The 17670-nt window shown below is 38.9% G+C and overlaps 1 protein-coding gene and 1 long non-coding RNA gene across 2 annotated transcripts in view; one reads left to right on the forward strand and one right to left on the reverse strand.

Moving 5' to 3' along the window:
* The window catches only part of LOC102489437 (uncharacterized), a 154567-nt gene that overhangs the window by 118929 nt on the left and 17968 nt on the right, over window positions 1-17670 (forward strand). The gene's annotated exons all lie outside the window — the stretch shown is intronic.
* DEFB108B (defensin beta 108B) lies at window positions 7835-10369 on the reverse strand. The gene is made up of 2 exons (XM_027765444.1): window positions 10133-10369; window positions 7835-8162 (listed from the first exon to the last, which is right to left on the reverse strand). The coding sequence occupies exons 1-2, from the start codon at window positions 10218-10220 to the stop codon at window positions 8002-8004; spliced, it is 249 nt and encodes an 82-aa protein (XP_027621245.1). The 5' UTR covers window positions 10221-10369; the 3' UTR covers window positions 7835-8001.

A 17670-nucleotide genomic window follows, 5' to 3' on the forward strand; every position in this document is an offset into this window, starting at 1 on the left:
GCCACCGGGTCCGGGACACGAACCGCGGTCGACTACGTGGGAGTCCAGCGACATAGCCATTACGCTAACTGCTGGTTCCCGAGAGAACATAATTATTGATATGAAATTGGTTAAAGTGGCCTTTTGAGAGCAAGGAAAACATTAAAAATTGACAGGTAGAAGTCAGAATGACTTAACACCAAGAGATCTGTAACAAAAACAATTCTAAGGACTATATATCAATTTAATTCAGAAGAATGAATTTGAGTCATGTTGAGATTTGAGTAAATGTCTTTATTTATTTTTTAATAGAGGTTTTTGCTATAGGGCGCGTGCGCTCACCAGCCAGAGAGAGAGACAGAGAGACAGAAAGCAAGAAATCAATCCTCTGGGATTGATCCATGGCCATGCCGCAATCTCTTCTCCTCCATTCTCCGCTTGGGATCTTGGGCACACATGCACACGCGTCTGGTGTGAGTTTTAAGCCACCGGGTCCGGGATGCGAACTGCGGTCAACTACATGGGAGTCCAGCGACATAGCCATTACGCTAACTGCTGGTCTCATAAATGTCTTTATTGTTTTAAAAAATTATTTATTAATTTTTTCGAGAGGTTTTTGCTATAGGGTGTGTGTACTCATCAGAAAGACAGAGAGAGACAGAGAGACAGAAAGCAAGAAATCAATCCTCTGGGATTGATCCATGGCCATGCCGCAATCTCTTCTCCTCCATTCTCCGCTTGGGATCTTGGGCACACATGCACATGCACCTGGCGTGAGTTTAAGCCACCAGATCCGGGACTTGAACCATGGTCGACTGCATGGGAGTCCAGCGACATAATCATTACACCTAAGTATCTTTAAATAAATGATAATAATAATATACTATCTTACATGTAGGGTTCTAAAAAGAATAGAACTGAACTTATATTTCTGTTCAGGAAATTTACAAAAGAAATTAGTCTTGGCTTGAGTAAGAGAGCAAACTGAATAGTCTATAGATTATACTTTTTTGTTTGTTTTTTTTTTTTTTTTGGATTCCCATTCAGAGAGCTCAGGTCTTGAAGAAAGCTTATTGCCTCAAACCTAGGATGATGAGATTTTAGTAAGAGGGAAGGGAGCCCCAGAGGCTTTCACGTGTGGATGATGAGCAGGAGAAGGATGAATTTGCCATTAATGGAGGTAAGAAGAAAAGTGCTGAACTTCAAATACGTGCTTAAAGACTGCTATGGGCTTTCATGATGGTTCAGCATCATGATCTCAGACACACTTAGGCTCATACACCAATTCTTGTCATGACCTTCCATGGAGCATTTATAAGAAAGACTGGGCAGAGAGCAAGAGAACTTCTTTTTACCCCTTCAAGGGATGGATATGCAAGGACTACCATGCCTTGAAACCACAGGAGAATTTCAGGTTACTCTGAGTATCAGGCAGCAGCCTTTGTTACTGGGTAGGAGCATAAGAAAGCTGATGAAATTTCCACTCTTTTGTCACAAGTGTACCAGTTGAGAGAACTAGTAAGATTTGGTGCAGGTCAGGGTACTGAAAGAAATTTTGTAAACACTCAAGCATTTCACTGAACATAGGGAAACAGGCTGCATGATTGTCAGGAACCCTGAGAGAGACCCTTGGAGGTACTGGGGGAAGGCTCATTGAGGGTGGGAGGGTTACAAGAGGGCGAAGAGATTTGTGGAGACAATCTTGAATTCACTTTTGCATATATTACTTTTGAATTAAATATCTAAGTAGAGATATCAGTTATGTTGTCAGATATCCCACTGCAAGTTTGGGCAGCAGAACAGAGGTCCGGGAGAATTTTAAAAGGATAGAACTGGCTGAGACTACCAAGGAGAGGACGGAGAAAAAGAGACGACCAGGAACTGAGTGCTGGCGCTCTCCGGTCTGAAGAGATACAGGACAAAAAGGAGAAAGTACTAAAAGAAACAAAAGAAGCACCTCTAGTGAAATAGTCTGAGAAAAAAGTGAATGTGCTATTCTGGAAGCCAAATGAGGAAAATATATTATGATGAAAGAAGGGGCCACTAAGGACACTGTGGGAAAAGTCCATTGGATCTAGCAATGTAGAGAGTACTGACGACTTTGACAAGTATAGTTTCAATAGAGTGAAAGGCATGGGGAGAAAATCTGATCAAAACTTAATTGGAGCCAGAGAGTATGAATAACTATTTTAAAGTGGTTTTGTTGCAAAACAAAGCTAAGAAGTAGCAGGCATTGGTAGAAAGGCAAGGCAACTTTTTCTTAAGATCAGAAAAATGACAATTTGTGTATCTTTGAAAATAACACAGTAGAAAGAAAGTTAATGATCTGGTGAAAATAAAATGGACTGTGACAGAGAATCCTAAGTACACAACAGGAGATGGAGTCCTGAACATCTGCTGTGATATCCACCTATTCACCCCGGAGATGTTTTCAGTTGTTCTCCTTTTTTTCCTGATTAATGTAAAGTATTTTAGTGTTTTATTTCATTTTAATTTAAAAAAATTTGCCATAGGATGTGCATGTTTTTACCAGAGAGACAAAAAGACAATCAGAGAGGGAAAGTGAGAAATCACCCGCCTCCCCCCGGGGGTATGGTCATGGTCACCAACAACCCCTTTTCTTTCATGCTCCTCTTGGAATTTTGGGCATTCACGTACATGTGCCTGGTGTGTTTTACAAGCTCCCAGGTCTGGGACTTGAACTGTGCAATCAGCCATTTGGGATTTACTTGCCTTAACCACTATACCTCTGATTGACCCTATTAGTCTTTTAAGAAACAACTTTTTGTTTTGTTTATCCTTCCTATGTTTATTTTTTCTCATTTATTTCATTGCTTGATATTTTGTATTTATGATTTACTTCCCTCTATTATTTATTATGCTTTTTTCCCCTTATAGTTCCAAGATGCATGCTTAGTCCATTATATTTCAACCATTAATTTTTTTTATATCCATAGTTATGTGATATCAATTCCTGGGTGATGAGCCTGTAATATATCATGATCCTCACATCTTGATATACTTATTCATTATTTTTTCACTTGTCTTAAGTTCCTTCTTTTAATTCTTGTCTCTACTTCTCAGGCGTGGTTTGTAAATAGTTTATTTATAACCATATATGATCATGATTTCTTTTGTGAAGTCTGCATTTTGTTGTTTATATTTTGACCAATCTCACACACACAAAATGAATTTTCTCCCTTTCTAACTTCATGTTGGCAAGTAGTCATTCAACTTTTCATTTACTGTATAACAGTCATTCTTTTATGTTTGTCTCTTCCCAAAAATGTTTACATCTTTGGTGGCTATGGGTACTACTGGGGATCTCTTACATTTTCCTAGCAATGGGGAGTCTATCCTGGTCTTTGTGATCATAGTCTTATACTTCACTTCCTCCTCTATGCTGTTATCTTGAGTGAGTCTTCATGCTTCCAAAGGTTTCGCTCAGTTTGGTCTGGTCAGAAGTCCTAGGTGGTGCCTAGTGAGCACTATTTGAGTGATGAAGGCTCCACCTTCTTGAATAGCTTCATGCTGTTTCACAGGAGGGAGCAAAGTCTTACTCATGTGGGAATAGGTTCATTCCTGTGAGAGTGGGTTGTTATAAAAATAAGATGGCTGCCCACAGGTAGTTCTCTCTCTTTATACATACCTACTTACATTACTGCTTCTTTCCACCATTTTGGGATACCAGTCTATGCCATTGGACTTTCCAGCCACCACAATCATGAGCCAAATAAATCTTTATTCTTTTAAATCACCCAGTCTCAGCTAGTACTGTTTAGCAAGACAATAATGAACTAAAACAATGTATTGCAATTGAGTGAGGAAGCCAAAAAACAAAACAAAACAAAACAAAAAACAAAAACAAAAAACACAGACCCTGTGGGAATAAATACCTGATTCACATCACCAGATCAAGACCCAACCACCTGGATTCTGGCTGAGAGGGAAGGAAATATTGACTAGGTAGTGAAAGAAGGAAGCCATAGATAATAAATTTGGAAATATGTTTTTTGGTATTGGCCAGAAATCTGCGTTATAAGGTATCAGAGAAATTTTTTCATGGAAAATTTCAATCATAGAAACTAGAACAGTGGTTTCTTTGCATACTTGCCCTTTGCTTGTGAAATATTATGTGTTCGTTTGTATATGCTACCCATTTTCTTCTTTTTCCTTCTCTTTTAAATTTTACATGTAAGTTGTTGGGATTTAACTTTACTATTTAGTGTATTTAGTGTAGAGGTAACAGACTATTACCTGAAAAATGTGACTAAACTTAAGGAGTAATTAGTAGAGACATTAACAGTAATATGAATTATAACTAATATGACTTTGAGGACTGTGTGTCTCCTAACTTTTGGAAAGGATGAGAAATTTCGTTAGAAGAAGAAGAGTAGATGAGATATGAAGAGGACTCAACCCACCATTGCTGACTTTAAAGATGAAAGAAGAGAATCATGATGCATAGGTGTGACCCAATATTGCTAGAATAAAGATGGAGGAAGAAGACCATGGAGTTTCCAGAAAGGAGCTCAGGCCCTGCTAGCATATCAATTTTGGCCCACTGAGATCCGTGCTAAACTTCTCATCTATAGAACTAACCAATAATAAATTGTGGGTTGTTTAGCCATCAAGTTTGTGGTAATTTGTTATAGCAGCCACAGGAAACCAATACAGTGGTTTATAGGATATAATAAAATGCCAAATAATGATGCACAGTGAAATGTGAGGACTAAGGGATATCAGGCATGTACACAAAGATAAGCCTAGAGCTCTACCTTTGAAAGGTTCTGCATAAGAAATTGCCTTTTATCTGCGTACTTACTCTGCTCATGATTCAGATTTCCAGTGTGGAGCCAGAGAGTATGAATAACTATTTTAAAGTGGTTTTGTTGCAAAACAAAGCTAAGAAGTAGCAGGCATTGGTAGAAAGGCAAGGCAACTTTTTCTTAAGATCAGAAAAATGACAATTTGTGTATCTTTGAAAATAACACAGTAGAAAGAAAGTTAATGATCTGGTGAAAATAAAATGGACTGTGACAGAGAATCCTAAGTACACAACAGGAGATGGAGTCCTGAACATCTGCTGTGATATCCACCTATTCACCCCGGAGATGTTTTCAGTTGTTCTCCTTTTTTTCCTGATTAATGTAAAGTATTTTAGTGTTTTATTTCATTTTAATTTAAAAAAATTTGCCATAGGATGTGCATGTTTTTACCAGAGCGACAAAAAGACAATCAGAGAGGGAAAGTGAGAAATCACCCGCCTCCCCCCGGGGGTATGGTCATGGTCACCAACAACCCCTTTTCTTTCATGCTCCTCTTGGAATTTTGGGCATTCACGTACATGTGCCTGGTGTGTTTTACAAGCTCCCAGGTCTGGGACTTGAACTGTGCAATCAGCCATTTGGGATTTACTTGCCTTAACCACTATACCTCTGATTGACCCTATTAGTCTTTTAAGAAACAACTTTTTGTTTTGTTTATCCTTCCTATGTTTATTTTTTCTCATTTATTTCATTGCTTGATATTTTGTATTTATGATTTACTTCCCTCTATTATTTATTATGCTTTTTTCCCCTTATAGTTCCAAGATGCATGCTTAGTCCATTATATTTCAACCATTAATTTTTTTTATATCCATAGTTATGTGATATCAATTCCTGGGTGATGAGCCTGTAATATATCATGATCCTCACATCTTGATATACTTATTCATTATTTTTTCACTTGTCTTAAGTTCCTTCTTTTAATTCTTGTCTCTACTTCTCAGGCGTGGTTTGTAAATAGTTTATTTATAACCATATATGATCATGATTTCTTTTGTGAAGTCTGCATTTTGTTGTTTATATTTTGACCAATCTCACACACACAAAATGAATTTTCTCCCTTTCTAACTTCATGTTGGCAAGTAGTCATTCAACTTTTCATTTACTGTATAACAGTCATTCTTTTATGTTTGTCTCTTCCCAAAAATGTTTACATCTTTGGTGGCTATGGGTACTACTGGGGATCTCTTACATTTTCCTAGCAATGGGGAGTCTATCCTGGTCTTTGTGATCATAGTCTTATACTTCACTTCCTCCTCTATGCTGTTATCTTGAGTGAGTCTTCATGCTTCCAAAGGTTTCGCTCAGTTTGGTCTGGTCAGAAGTCCTAGGTGGTGCCTAGTGAGCACTATTTGAGTGATGAAGGCTCCACCTTCTTGAATAGCTTCATGCTGTTTCACAGGAGGGAGCAAAGTCTTACTCATGTGGGAATAGGTTCATTCCTGTGAGAGTGGGTTGTTATAAAAATAAGATGGCTGCCCACAGGTAGTTCTCTCTCTTTATACATACCTACTTACATTACTGCTTCTTTCCACCATTTTGGGATACCAGTCTATGCCATTGGACTTTCCAGCCACCACAATCATGAGCCAAATAAATCTTTATTCTTTTAAATCACCCAGTCTCAGCTAGTACTGTTTAGCAAGACAATAATGAACTAAAACAATGTATTGCAATTGAGTGAGGAAGCCAAAAAACAAAACAAAACAAAACAAAAAACAAAAACAAAAAACACAGACCCTGTGGGAATAAATACCTGATTCACATCACCAGATCAAGACCCAACCACCTGGATTCTGGCTGAGAGGGAAGGAAATATTGACTAGGTAGTGAAAGAAGGAAGCCATAGATAATAAATTTGGAAATATATTTTTTGGTATTGGCCAGAAATCTGCGTTATAAGGTATCAGAGAAATTTTTTCATGGAAAATTTCAATCATAGAAACTAGAACAGTGGTTTCTTTGCATACTTGCCCTTTGCTTGTGAAATATTATGTGTTCGTTTGTATATGCTACCCATTTTCTTCTTTTTCCTTCTCTTTTAAATTTTACATGTAAGTTGTTGGGATTTAACTTTACTATTTAGTGTATTTAGTGTAGAGGTAACAGACTATTACCTGAAAAATGTGACTAAACTTAAGGAGTAATTAGTAGAGACATTAACAGTAATATGAATTATAACTAATATGACTTTGAGGACTGTGTGTCTCCTAACTTTTGGAAAGGATGAGAAATTTCGTTAGAAGAAGAAGAGTAGATGAGATATGAAGAGGACTCAACCCACCATTGCTGACTTTAAAGATGAAAGAAGAGAATCATGATGCATAGGTGTGACCCAATATTGCTAGAATAAAGATGGAGGAAGAAGACCATGGAGTTTCCAGAAAGGAGCTCAGGCCCTGCTAGCATATCAATTTTGGCCCACTGAGATCCGTGCTAAACTTCTCATCTATAGAACTAACCAATAATAAATTGTGGGTTGTTTAGCCATCAAGTTTGTGGTAATTTGTTATAGCAGCCACAGGAAACCAATACAGTGGTTTATAGGATATAATAAAATGCCAAATAATGATGCACAGTGAAATGTGAGGACTAAGGGATATCAGGCATGTACACAAAGATAAGCCTAGAGCTCTACCTTTGAAAGGTTCTGCATAAGAAATTGCCTTTTATCTGCGTACTTACTCTGCTCATGATTCAGATTTCCAGTGAAGTCTTATTGATGTGGGAAATATTATTGTGCAGGTCTCCTATGTGGTGCCTCTTTGTCAAGAAGGTTGACTGCACAAGTCTGGATGGAATGAAGTAGTACATCTTCCCAGTGGCAAAGGGGAGTAGCCTCCCCAGAAGAACAGCAAAAGGCTATGGTGCCAGACAAAAACAACAGAAATAATATAAACATCCTCACCCTACCTCAGGTTATTTTCAACCAGGATCTCATCCAGATCAAATAGAAAGATGAAACGAACTGGGACCCAAACAGTCAGCAAGAGATAATATATAATATAAATTAAAAACAATACATCTTGTGTTTGCTAGTTTTGCTTTATTATTTGTCAATGACTCAATAATAATCCTTGTGAGAAGCAAAGATAGAGAGGAAAGGAGAGAAGAGAAAAAAGAGAAAGAAGATCAGAGCAGAGAAGAAAGAAGAGAGAAAGGGAGAGAATATCCAACATCCAAACAGAAGGCTTCACTCGTTGGGTGTTGTGCTCTCAATTCTTGGTTGATTTCCCATGGGCAGGCAGCATGGTCGTCTATCTATACATTTCCCAACAAGGATTTCTGTTTCAATGCAAAATTCCTGGCAGGAACCATTTGGACGCTCACAAACCTCCTTGAACTTGCCCCTGGCTGCACACAGGAGATTGCAATCATTAGTTAGTCTTCTTGGATTTTTATTGAAAAGTATCTGGAAACAATTTTGTATGTATTTTTGTTATTGTTGCATCCGATGTCTTAAGCCAACACTTAAAAATCTGTTGTCACACAAAAATTTGGATCTTGGTGCTCTTCAAAAATCTGTCAATTTTTAATATGCTTAGGTAACAAACTGGTAGAGCTGAGCGGCCCTCTACTCTTTAGAAGTTCTAGACGTGCACACTCCAATTTATACATTTTTCTTACACCTTATTCACAGTTCATTGGAGTAGCTTAACTTTAACCCTGGGGCTATAGTTCCAGATAAGCCTGTCATTCATCCAAAAAATCCATGTCAAGTGTGGAATAGAGGATATACTTCACACATGTGAAGACACGCACACGTTTGTGTGTGTATGTGTGCACACAGAGACACACATGCGCTTTTACCAAGAGAAACAGGTGAGTGAAAACCTTGCATAGACAGCTTGAACATTCTTACTGAATTGATCCCATGGTTTTCTTTCCAGAGCTCACTCGTACATTCATATTCCTTAAGACTTAATGCCTTAGACTTTCAAATTTTGTGTTTTTGTTTTTGTCTTTCTTTTGGCCATATGTTATTTCCCTCATAGCTCTTACTAATAAAACCTCTCCTTATCCTAAACCAGGGCTCTATTTTAGGGGTATATTGACTTATTCTTGGATTATAAGACATTCAAAATGACCAGCCTGTGACCTCTTGAGAGTTTAGGGCCATTATATGTTTTTCTTCTTTGTGTGCCTGCTCCCTGGTAAAGGCCCCACATACAGTGGATGCTTAACAAATATCTGATAAACTGAACTAACTTTCCATTCTCTCCTTACTCCCATCTCCTTTTATTTTCTGATTAGTTTTCCTAAGGAAAAATTAGAATTTCCTCACAAGCTGCTCTTCATCCTCCATACATGAGAGGTTATTCACCCACTGATCATTACAGGTCAGTAGTAATCAGTCTTTTAAATACAGATTTATATAGGAAAGTCCCCTTTTATTTTCTGTTGTAAAATTAGGGAAGTGGCTTTTTGCAAATAACAAAAAGCATAGCAATTGATAGCTTCTGAAAATATAAAAGGAGTGCCCACATTCTCATATATTTATGACCACCTTCTTAATCCTTCCCAACCATCAAAGTCCTGAATTTTCAAAGAAGAAATAAGCGCATACTCCACTTGAGATAAAGCAGTAAGTTTCTTATTATTATTGGATATACATATTTAGGAATTCTAGGCAGTCTCATGATCTATTCTGGGTGGCTGGTTATTTCTTTGGTAAAAGCAGAGTCCTTCACACACTACTTCATAACATGTCTGTGCAAGATGTATTATACTAGTGATACATGTTTGCATGCTGAATGTAAGATACATTACATTGTGGGGTCATTTATGATCCCTGTGTTTTAGCCCAACTTTAGCAGAGCAGATGCTGGAAAGAAAGAGAGAAACACAGGAGTTGGGGTGGAAACTTAAGAGATAGGATCAAGCTCAGGGAACAAAGAGAATTGAGGGGCAATGAGTTAGAGATTTCTTAGACTATAGAAATCATTTCAAGGAAATTCCTTCTAATCTCTTTTGCTTGGGCCCACTATGGCTTTGGCATAGTTCTTATGCCAGTGATTTAAGATAACTAACTTCTGTTGAAAGTAATAAAGTTTTAGAGAGCAAAATGTAGTAGACTAATGCCCAATTTTTTGTTATCTATATCTAGACATTGCTAATAGACTTGCCTGATTAAATTCGCATTTAGAAATGAAGTAAAGGGGGTTTCAAACAGTTGAAACACCCTTGACTTCACTACATCTGAGAGTTGCTATGGAGAGCTAATGAGTCATAGGTGATGGTGAGTTAGGTTTCCAGTGTTGGATCCCCATGAGATCTCAGGTGCTCTGTTCTTTTCAAGGCTTCTGAAAAGTTTATTTTGTTACCTGGTAAAACTTGGCTCATAAGGAAGAGACTAGTAAAGAGGAAGACAGCAATTCTCATGGCTGAAGAAAGAAGAAAGCTTGGCTTCATTTCCAGGAGGCAGAGGAAACTTCCGTTTGCGGCTCTCTAGCATTAGCAGAATGTCTTTGTCTGGAGATTAAGTGCCCTTCTGTACCTCATTAGGGATAGCCATGGAGAGAGGTGTTCTGTGTATGCGGAATGGCCTTCATGGGAAGACTGAGAGTACTTGTTTTGTTGGACACTGAGTTCATTAAAAGGGTGTGGGTGCACAGTTTTGACCAGAAAACCTTGCTAAATAGGAACATAAACTCCAAACATTTTGGCATCAGATTAAAGTTTATGAACAAAGCATTGTCTATATTAAATTACAACAAATTAGACTATGCTGAGAAACCAGATGATTTAATTAGTGACTAGACATTTTATTAATAAATACTTCCCAGGTGTTATTAGCCCTACTAAAAATTAATCACCCCACTTACTCCTGGTCAGAATTTCCACAGTTCTTTGCTTATGCATAGTGCTTACTGCATTGTATGCACTTGCTAGTGAGAGAGAGAGAGGGAGGGAGGGAGGGAGGGAGGGAGAGGAGAGGAGAGGAGAGAGAGAGAGAACTCCTAATGGGGTGTGATCACACCACAATTGTTTTTCCTCAATTTCTTCACCCTGTCACTGGGGTCAGGATTTGAACCACAGTTAGCTAATGTCACATGAACTGAAGCCAATCATGAACAAAGAATGATAGGAAGCCAGAAGAATGATGGTCACTAAATTAAGAATTTCATTTCAGTAAAAAGATAGAAATTATATAATGGAGGGTCAGTTCAAGGTGTGATAGTTGAGGCAGCTGAATGCCACATGACCAAGTGAACAGTTAAAGTCCTGCTCTTAATGGACTGAAAAATGTACTAACACATGTGCATCCATGCCCCAAATCCCAAACAGATAGAGAGATGGAGGAGAACAGATTGCAGTGTGGCCATAGCCCATTGGAGGTGTACTTTCTTATTTTCCTTCTCTCTGTATCTCTCTAAGCGTACTACATCCTCTAGAAAAACACAGTAAAAAATTTATAAGATGTAATCAAATAGAAATTCTGGAATTGAGGTACACTATCTGAAATGTCAAATATAATACAAGATTTCAACATTGGATTCAGGCAGTCAACAGACATAATCAGTGAACATGAAAAAACAATCAATAAAAATTATCAACTCATACTTTATAAATTAGTCTAACATGGTTCCTGTGATTTGGTCCTATGTCATTTACCTCTTCAAAACAAACCTAGACTGTTAGCCAAAGTTCACCAGCTCCAAGATCAAATAGTTACATGCGTTGTAATCCAAACATAAACCATATTAGAGTTTTCACCCTTAGAGCCTATCTGTTTCTGCATCCTGTAAAATTTTACTCAGTATATCTAGACCTAAATAATATAAGCCATGGCCTATAAAATCCTCTGAGCTGCTGCTTTCCTTCCATAGTTCTTTGATGTAAAGATAGGCCATCTAGTTGCTGAGCTGTATAATTTAGATAAGTAAGCCATTTCTCCATCTTCCTCTCTTCTGGAGTTCCTCTCTCTTCCTTACAGCCTCAAGTTGTTGCCCCTAGAAAATGTCATCCTGTGAAGGACTTCCCCTCATAGACAAGCTGTCAATAAACCACTCCAATAAAACTGATTCTGGCATTCTGTCAGCTTGTGGTCTTAAAATGTTCCTTGAACAGCCTTAAAATCTCTTATGTCACTACAACAGCCCAGCGTACTTACACATATAGGTCAATGCAGATAAATCTTGAAGATCTCTCTTCAGGCTCTGAACTTCTGATAACTAGCTTGTTCCCTTTAACTCTCCTTCACATCCCCTATGAGGCCCTGCCTGATCACAGGCTTTGCCTCTTCAGCCTTTCTAACCTCTAAAGATTGACTTGGTTTCTCATTACACTCATGCATGCTTTGATATGTGCTATGGTTTTGATAATAGTTTGTCCCTTAAAGTCATGTTCTGGAATCTCAGTCTCTGATGTGATGATCCTTGGAAGTTCAATGATCTTAAGAGATGGAGCCTAATAGGAGAGCACCGTAGAATTAGCTGAGGGCTTAGGAGAGATAAATAGAGGACATAAGTAATGCTGTTTCTTCTCCCTCTCTCTCTCTCTCTCTCTCTTGGGACCTGAGTGCCTTCCTTTTCCACTTCTATTGGCCAAGTTGTGATGTAACACTGAAGCTTGGCCTAATGCCAGCCTCATGATTTTTGGACATTCTAGCCATCAGCATCATGAGTCCAAAATCCTATTCTTTATCATCATTCAGTCAGGCACTTTTTTTTTTTTTTTTTTGTAGGTTTTTGCCATTTGGCACATTCGCTTGCTAGAGAGAAACAGAGAGCAAAAATGAGAAATCATCCCTACTGATTTCTTTTTTTTAAACTATGCTTTGTTTTCCCAATTTAAACATTTTACTTTCTTTTGAGTTGTTGATAGGTTCAGCAACTTTTTTCTTTAAATGGGAACATAAACTTTTCTTCCTTCCTGACCCCTCTTGAATTGGAAGTATTTGAGAGTATTCTTATTTTGTGGCAGAAGAGTTATTTGCATAAGTTCAATAATGCTCGTTGCATTGAATCAGAAATTGGAATCCTCATTAGTAGACAGGGAATGTCAGATCTGAAGATTAATTGGAAAACTATGGAACTAATGTGAATCTCAAGTAAGGATATATGAAAGAATTTATAACATAAAATAACCTGGATTTTTCCAGCCCTGCATTGTAGTCAGTAGAGATTGCAAAAGAGCAACCTTCCAGAGGATTATCTTGAGAAAGACTATGAAGGAAGAAAAAGAGACTGATCTTTGCTAGCAGATGGTACATCACAGAATACTTCATAGGCAGGGCTGAATTGAGAAGGTTTATGTGTGACTAGTGTGCCGGGTATTTGATTTGCTTTTCAACAATTTGAGTAGTTGATATGTAAGTATTTTCTTAAAAATATTTAAAACCGTACTGTCTTTGTTGTTTTAGAGTCACAAACAAAATTACACAAAATTATAAGAAATATTTTGAACATTATCTTTAAAATTCAGTATTTTGAAATTTTGAAAGTTGTTAACTGTCAAGAACTATGGAGTATGAGTGAAAATTTTTTGATATGTAAATTTAGTAAATGTTTGTGGAAAAATGTAAAAATGGAAAAAAAGAAAAAAAAGAAATCATCCCTCAGGGGGGACGATTATGATGCAATACCTTCTCCTCCATTCTCCTGGGATTTGGGGCACACATGCATGCCCACATGCACACCCACATGCACACTTGGTGTTTGTTTAAAACAACTAGGTCTGGAACTAGAACTGCGATGGGCCATACGGGAGTCCAGCAGTCACCTGCTTGCCCCACCTGGTGGTTTTTCAAGCTGCCAGGATGGTACTCAAACTGTACAGTTGACCATGTGGGATCCAGCCACCTTAACCACCATACCACTGGCTGGCTCCACTCTTACTTTTAATATTGCAGTTAATATGAATTTTTCTGCTGTGTTTCCTTCTATAGCAATGACAAGAGCTTCTCAGTTCAGGAAGGGTGTCTGAAGTACTGAAAATGACAATGAGATTTCCACCATAGAAGTATACACACAGGAACTCCTGAGCTTCTACTGGGTCTCCTCATGTCTTTTCACCTAAAGAGCTCTTAAAATATTTCAAGACCCAGGACCAGAGTTGGTGTAATGGCTATGTCAGACTCCCGTGTAGTGGACCGCAGTTCAAGTCTTGGACCTGGTGGCTTAAACTCATGCCGGGCGCGTGTGTGTGCTCTCTCACTGGAGAGAGACAGAAATGTGAAAGGACATGAGGAGGTCCAGTAGGAGCCCAGGAGTTCCTGTGTGTATACTTCTATGGTGGAAATCTCATTGTCATTTTCAGTACTTTAGACACTCTTCCTGAACTGAGACACTCTCGTCATTTCTTGTTTGTCCTATGGCAAACATCTAAAAAAAAAAAAAGTTTCATTTTACTTTTATTTTTAAATAAACTGCTGGGACCAGCAGTTAGCATAATGGCTATGTCGCTGGACTCCCACGTAGTCAACCACGGTTTGAGTCCCGGACCCGGTGGCTTAAAATTCATGCCGGGCATGTGTATGTGCGTGCCCAAAATCCCGAGAGGAGAATGGAGGAGAAGGGATTGCAGCCTGGCCATCCCCCTGGGGGGTGATTTCTCGCTTTCTGTCTTTCTGTCTCTCTCTGTCTGGTGAGCACACATGCCCTATAGCAAAAACCTCTCAAAAAAAAAAAAAAAAAAAAGTGTGCCAGCCACCATCCTTAGCTCTTAAGAGGAGTGTACCAGGAATTGAGCCTGGGCCTCTTTTAGGCCTCAGCCTTCCAAGTCTAAGAGTTAATCAGGGCAAGCTACCCCAGTTTGGCCAGTCTTATTTTAGGACAATGAACCTACCTGATGAAACTGCCTACCTTGACAATAAGACCAGCTATATTAAGTAGTCACCACCACTAGCTGATTAGGGGTTGCCACCTCTGCAAAGCCTCACGAGTGTCAGTAAGCTCTCTTTCAAAATAGCTTACAATGTAGTTTGCTCTTTCCTAATAAACCCTCTCACCTGCCTTTGTTCTTATGATATAACTGAGCTCTACGTAGTCCCCTCATTGGACAAAATTGTAATCCTAATTTTTACTCCTTCCAACAAACTTTTTAAAATTAAAATTTGTTTTTACATCTTAACTTTGGCATACATATTACTCAATGCCAAAGCAAAGAAGAATTAATATACATAATGTATTCAGATTCATGATCCCCTGCACTTAGTGCATGCTACGCAACATGCAAACAGAGTGGATGTGAAGAGTGTTTGCTTTAATGAAGAATAAGTGCAGCTTCCCAAAGACTGCCTTACTTGGACCCTCTTCTTTCCTTCTCCCAGTGTTTGTATTGAGAGGCAATGGCTGAGTGGAAAGGTCTCGCATGTGCTGTGCTTGCTTTCTTTAGCTTAGTGCTCCTGGAAGTGAGGTCTGGGAGGACCAGCATCAGCATTAACAGTGACCTTGTTAAAAATGCAAATCGGGGGCCAGCAGGTGGCATGGTTTCTAAGGCACTGGACCCCTACATGGCTGACAGTTGTTTAAACCCCAGACCTGGCACCATGAAAATCATGCCAGGCGTGAGCGCATGCATACCAAAAATCCTAAGAGGAGAATGGAGGAGAAAGGGATTGCACCATAGCTATCATCACTTGGGGTTGGGGGGGGCGATTTCTCACTTTCCCTTTCTCTGTCTCTCTCTGTCTTTCCCAACCCCCGTGAGCACACACACCCTATGGCAAAAAAACTTAAAAAAACCCCCAAAACCCACAAAAAACAAAACAAAACAAAACAAAAACAAATCCATGGGCCCTTCCCAAATATGCAAAGTCACAATTTCTTAGGTTTGAACCTTGGGTCTCCAAGAGATTTGTATCACATTAGAATGCCAGGAGTAGTATTCAGCTCAATAGTTCTCAAGTCTGGCTTCCCATTGAGATCATTTAGTTCATTTAAACAAGTACCATTACCCCAGAAATTAAGCAAGAGTGCATGAAAGAGTAGTGTCTAGGCTTATATGTTTTCCTGTGTGCTTATTTATGTGTGCATTCGGGCATGTACATTTGCAAAGTTCTTTTATTATGTGAGTATTACAGTTTTTACTTATCAAAACTTTTTTTTTTTTTTTTTTGCTGCTATTCAAGTCACTTTCCAAAACAAAGGAAAAGTCATCCAAAGGGAAACCAAGTTTGAGAACCACTTAGGTAAACATTGTTTCTGAAATGCTAATGTGATACAAATCATTTTGAGGCCCAAGGCTCAAATCTAAAAAAAAACCATTAATCTGAATATCTGAGATGGGTGTAAATGAATTTGCATTTTTTTAAACATGACCAATTTTGAAGTTGGGGCTGGTCCCTTGACTCTGCTCCCACTAATATTAAGCTAGACAAAGCAAACCCAGCACACACACAAGTCTTTTACACCTGACCCTCATATCTCAGTACAAACACTGTTGGTTTGCAGCAAACTCACCATTTACCTCCCACCAAGATCACTTTATTTTTTGACCCTTAGTAAACTGAGAGAAGAGGTGTGTAAGGCAGCCACTGGGAAACAATATGTGATCCTTGATTAACATAAAGGTTATTTGTCTTCTCCAGTGTTTCTCACATTTTGTTAGAGTGCACTGGGAGGGAGCAAGGACCTTGAGTACATTATGTGAATTAATTCTTTCCTTGGCAGTGATTATATACATCTAGTGTAAGCAAGAAAACGACTGTAAAGGGGGAAGCCTGAGAAGGATGTCATGGAATTGGTGAGAAACCAGGTTGTGCTACTAATTGGTTCCAAAGTGTGCTTAGCCCTGAGCCCACCTCCTAAGTGAAGTGATCTAGAGGCTAGTGAAAATACCAGCTAGCTGCTGCAGACACTGGGAGTGGGAGATGAGGGGCTCAGCCAGGAGACTGTGTGTGTGCAAGGTTTGAGATGAAAGTTTAATGCTGTGGGGAGATAATGCCTGGAGAGGATCCTGGTTCTGTGAAGGGAAGGGGTGAGTTGGTGTCCTATGTGATGAGTAATGACAGAAAGTTTGCTGCAGACAGATGCGTCAAGGCTTGTTACTCTCAGAGCTTTTGCCTCCTCACACCCTAGCTGCCGCTAGTCCTTAGTACATACCCTGACCAGAGGAGATATGAAGGTGTTTCTGAGGAAGGGTAACCTGAAATCTGTGCTCTGGTCACTAGAACATTCTATGTAAGACACCTATGTAAGCGTCTGTAAAACTGTATAGTATCTGGAATCCACAAAATCTTAGAACAACTCTTGAAATCTTCTAGAACCTCTTCCTTCCTCTGCAAAACTCATTCTTCCTCTGAGAATACTTGGAGGCAATATTCCCAGACTGAGCAGTTATGTGTGTTCTTTTAGGAAGGCCTCAACTTCAAAAACTGACTGTGAACCCTGCTCAGGTTTACCTAGACATTCTAGCCCCTGTAAGAGTGACCTTGGACACAGACATGGTGCTAGGGACCACAGTAACTTGGTAGCTGTGAGTGATTGTGTTACCTTGTGCATGGAGTTCTGCCATGGGAATGACTTGAGGTCCGCTCTGATGGAAAGCTCTGGGGACTGTGTAGTGTGTATGAGGCTGGATGTGATGGTCATCTGCAATAGATTTCCAACACAACCTCACTGTGCTTGTGATCCTCATTTCTTACTTTGTACTTCTGGATTGTTGGGTTTTCTTCACTTCCAACACAGCACTGCTAGAGTATCAATTCACCAAAAATATTTCTTTTATTTTATGGCAGCATTATTTATATGAGCATGCCTTATAAACTGATAAAATGACATATTTGTTAATGCTGTTACTTCCGCTGAACAATAAAACAGCACAGGATGTGTTTTGCTTCCATTCTTAGTAGAATTAGGTTGTTGGAAAAGTCATAGTTCATTTTTGCATAGGAAAATAGAAAAAATGACTTTTCCAA

This window comes from Tupaia chinensis, unplaced genomic scaffold, assembly GCF_000334495.1.
Source record: "Tupaia chinensis unplaced genomic scaffold, TupChi_1.0 Scaffold138390_1, whole genome shotgun sequence".
Taxonomy (NCBI): domain Eukaryota; kingdom Metazoa; phylum Chordata; class Mammalia; order Scandentia; family Tupaiidae; genus Tupaia; species Tupaia belangeri.

Bases quoted from the DNA above. Each gene is read 5' to 3' on its own strand.
- DEFB108B (XM_027765444.1), bottom strand. From the start codon at position 10,220: ATGAAGCCAAGCTTTCTTCTTTCTTCAGCCATGAGAATTGCTGTCTTC. The intron at 8,163-10,132 runs GTAACAAAATAA...TCCTGTGTGCAG, and splicing joins TATGAGCCAAGTTTTACCAG to CCAGGGGCAAGTTCAAGGAG.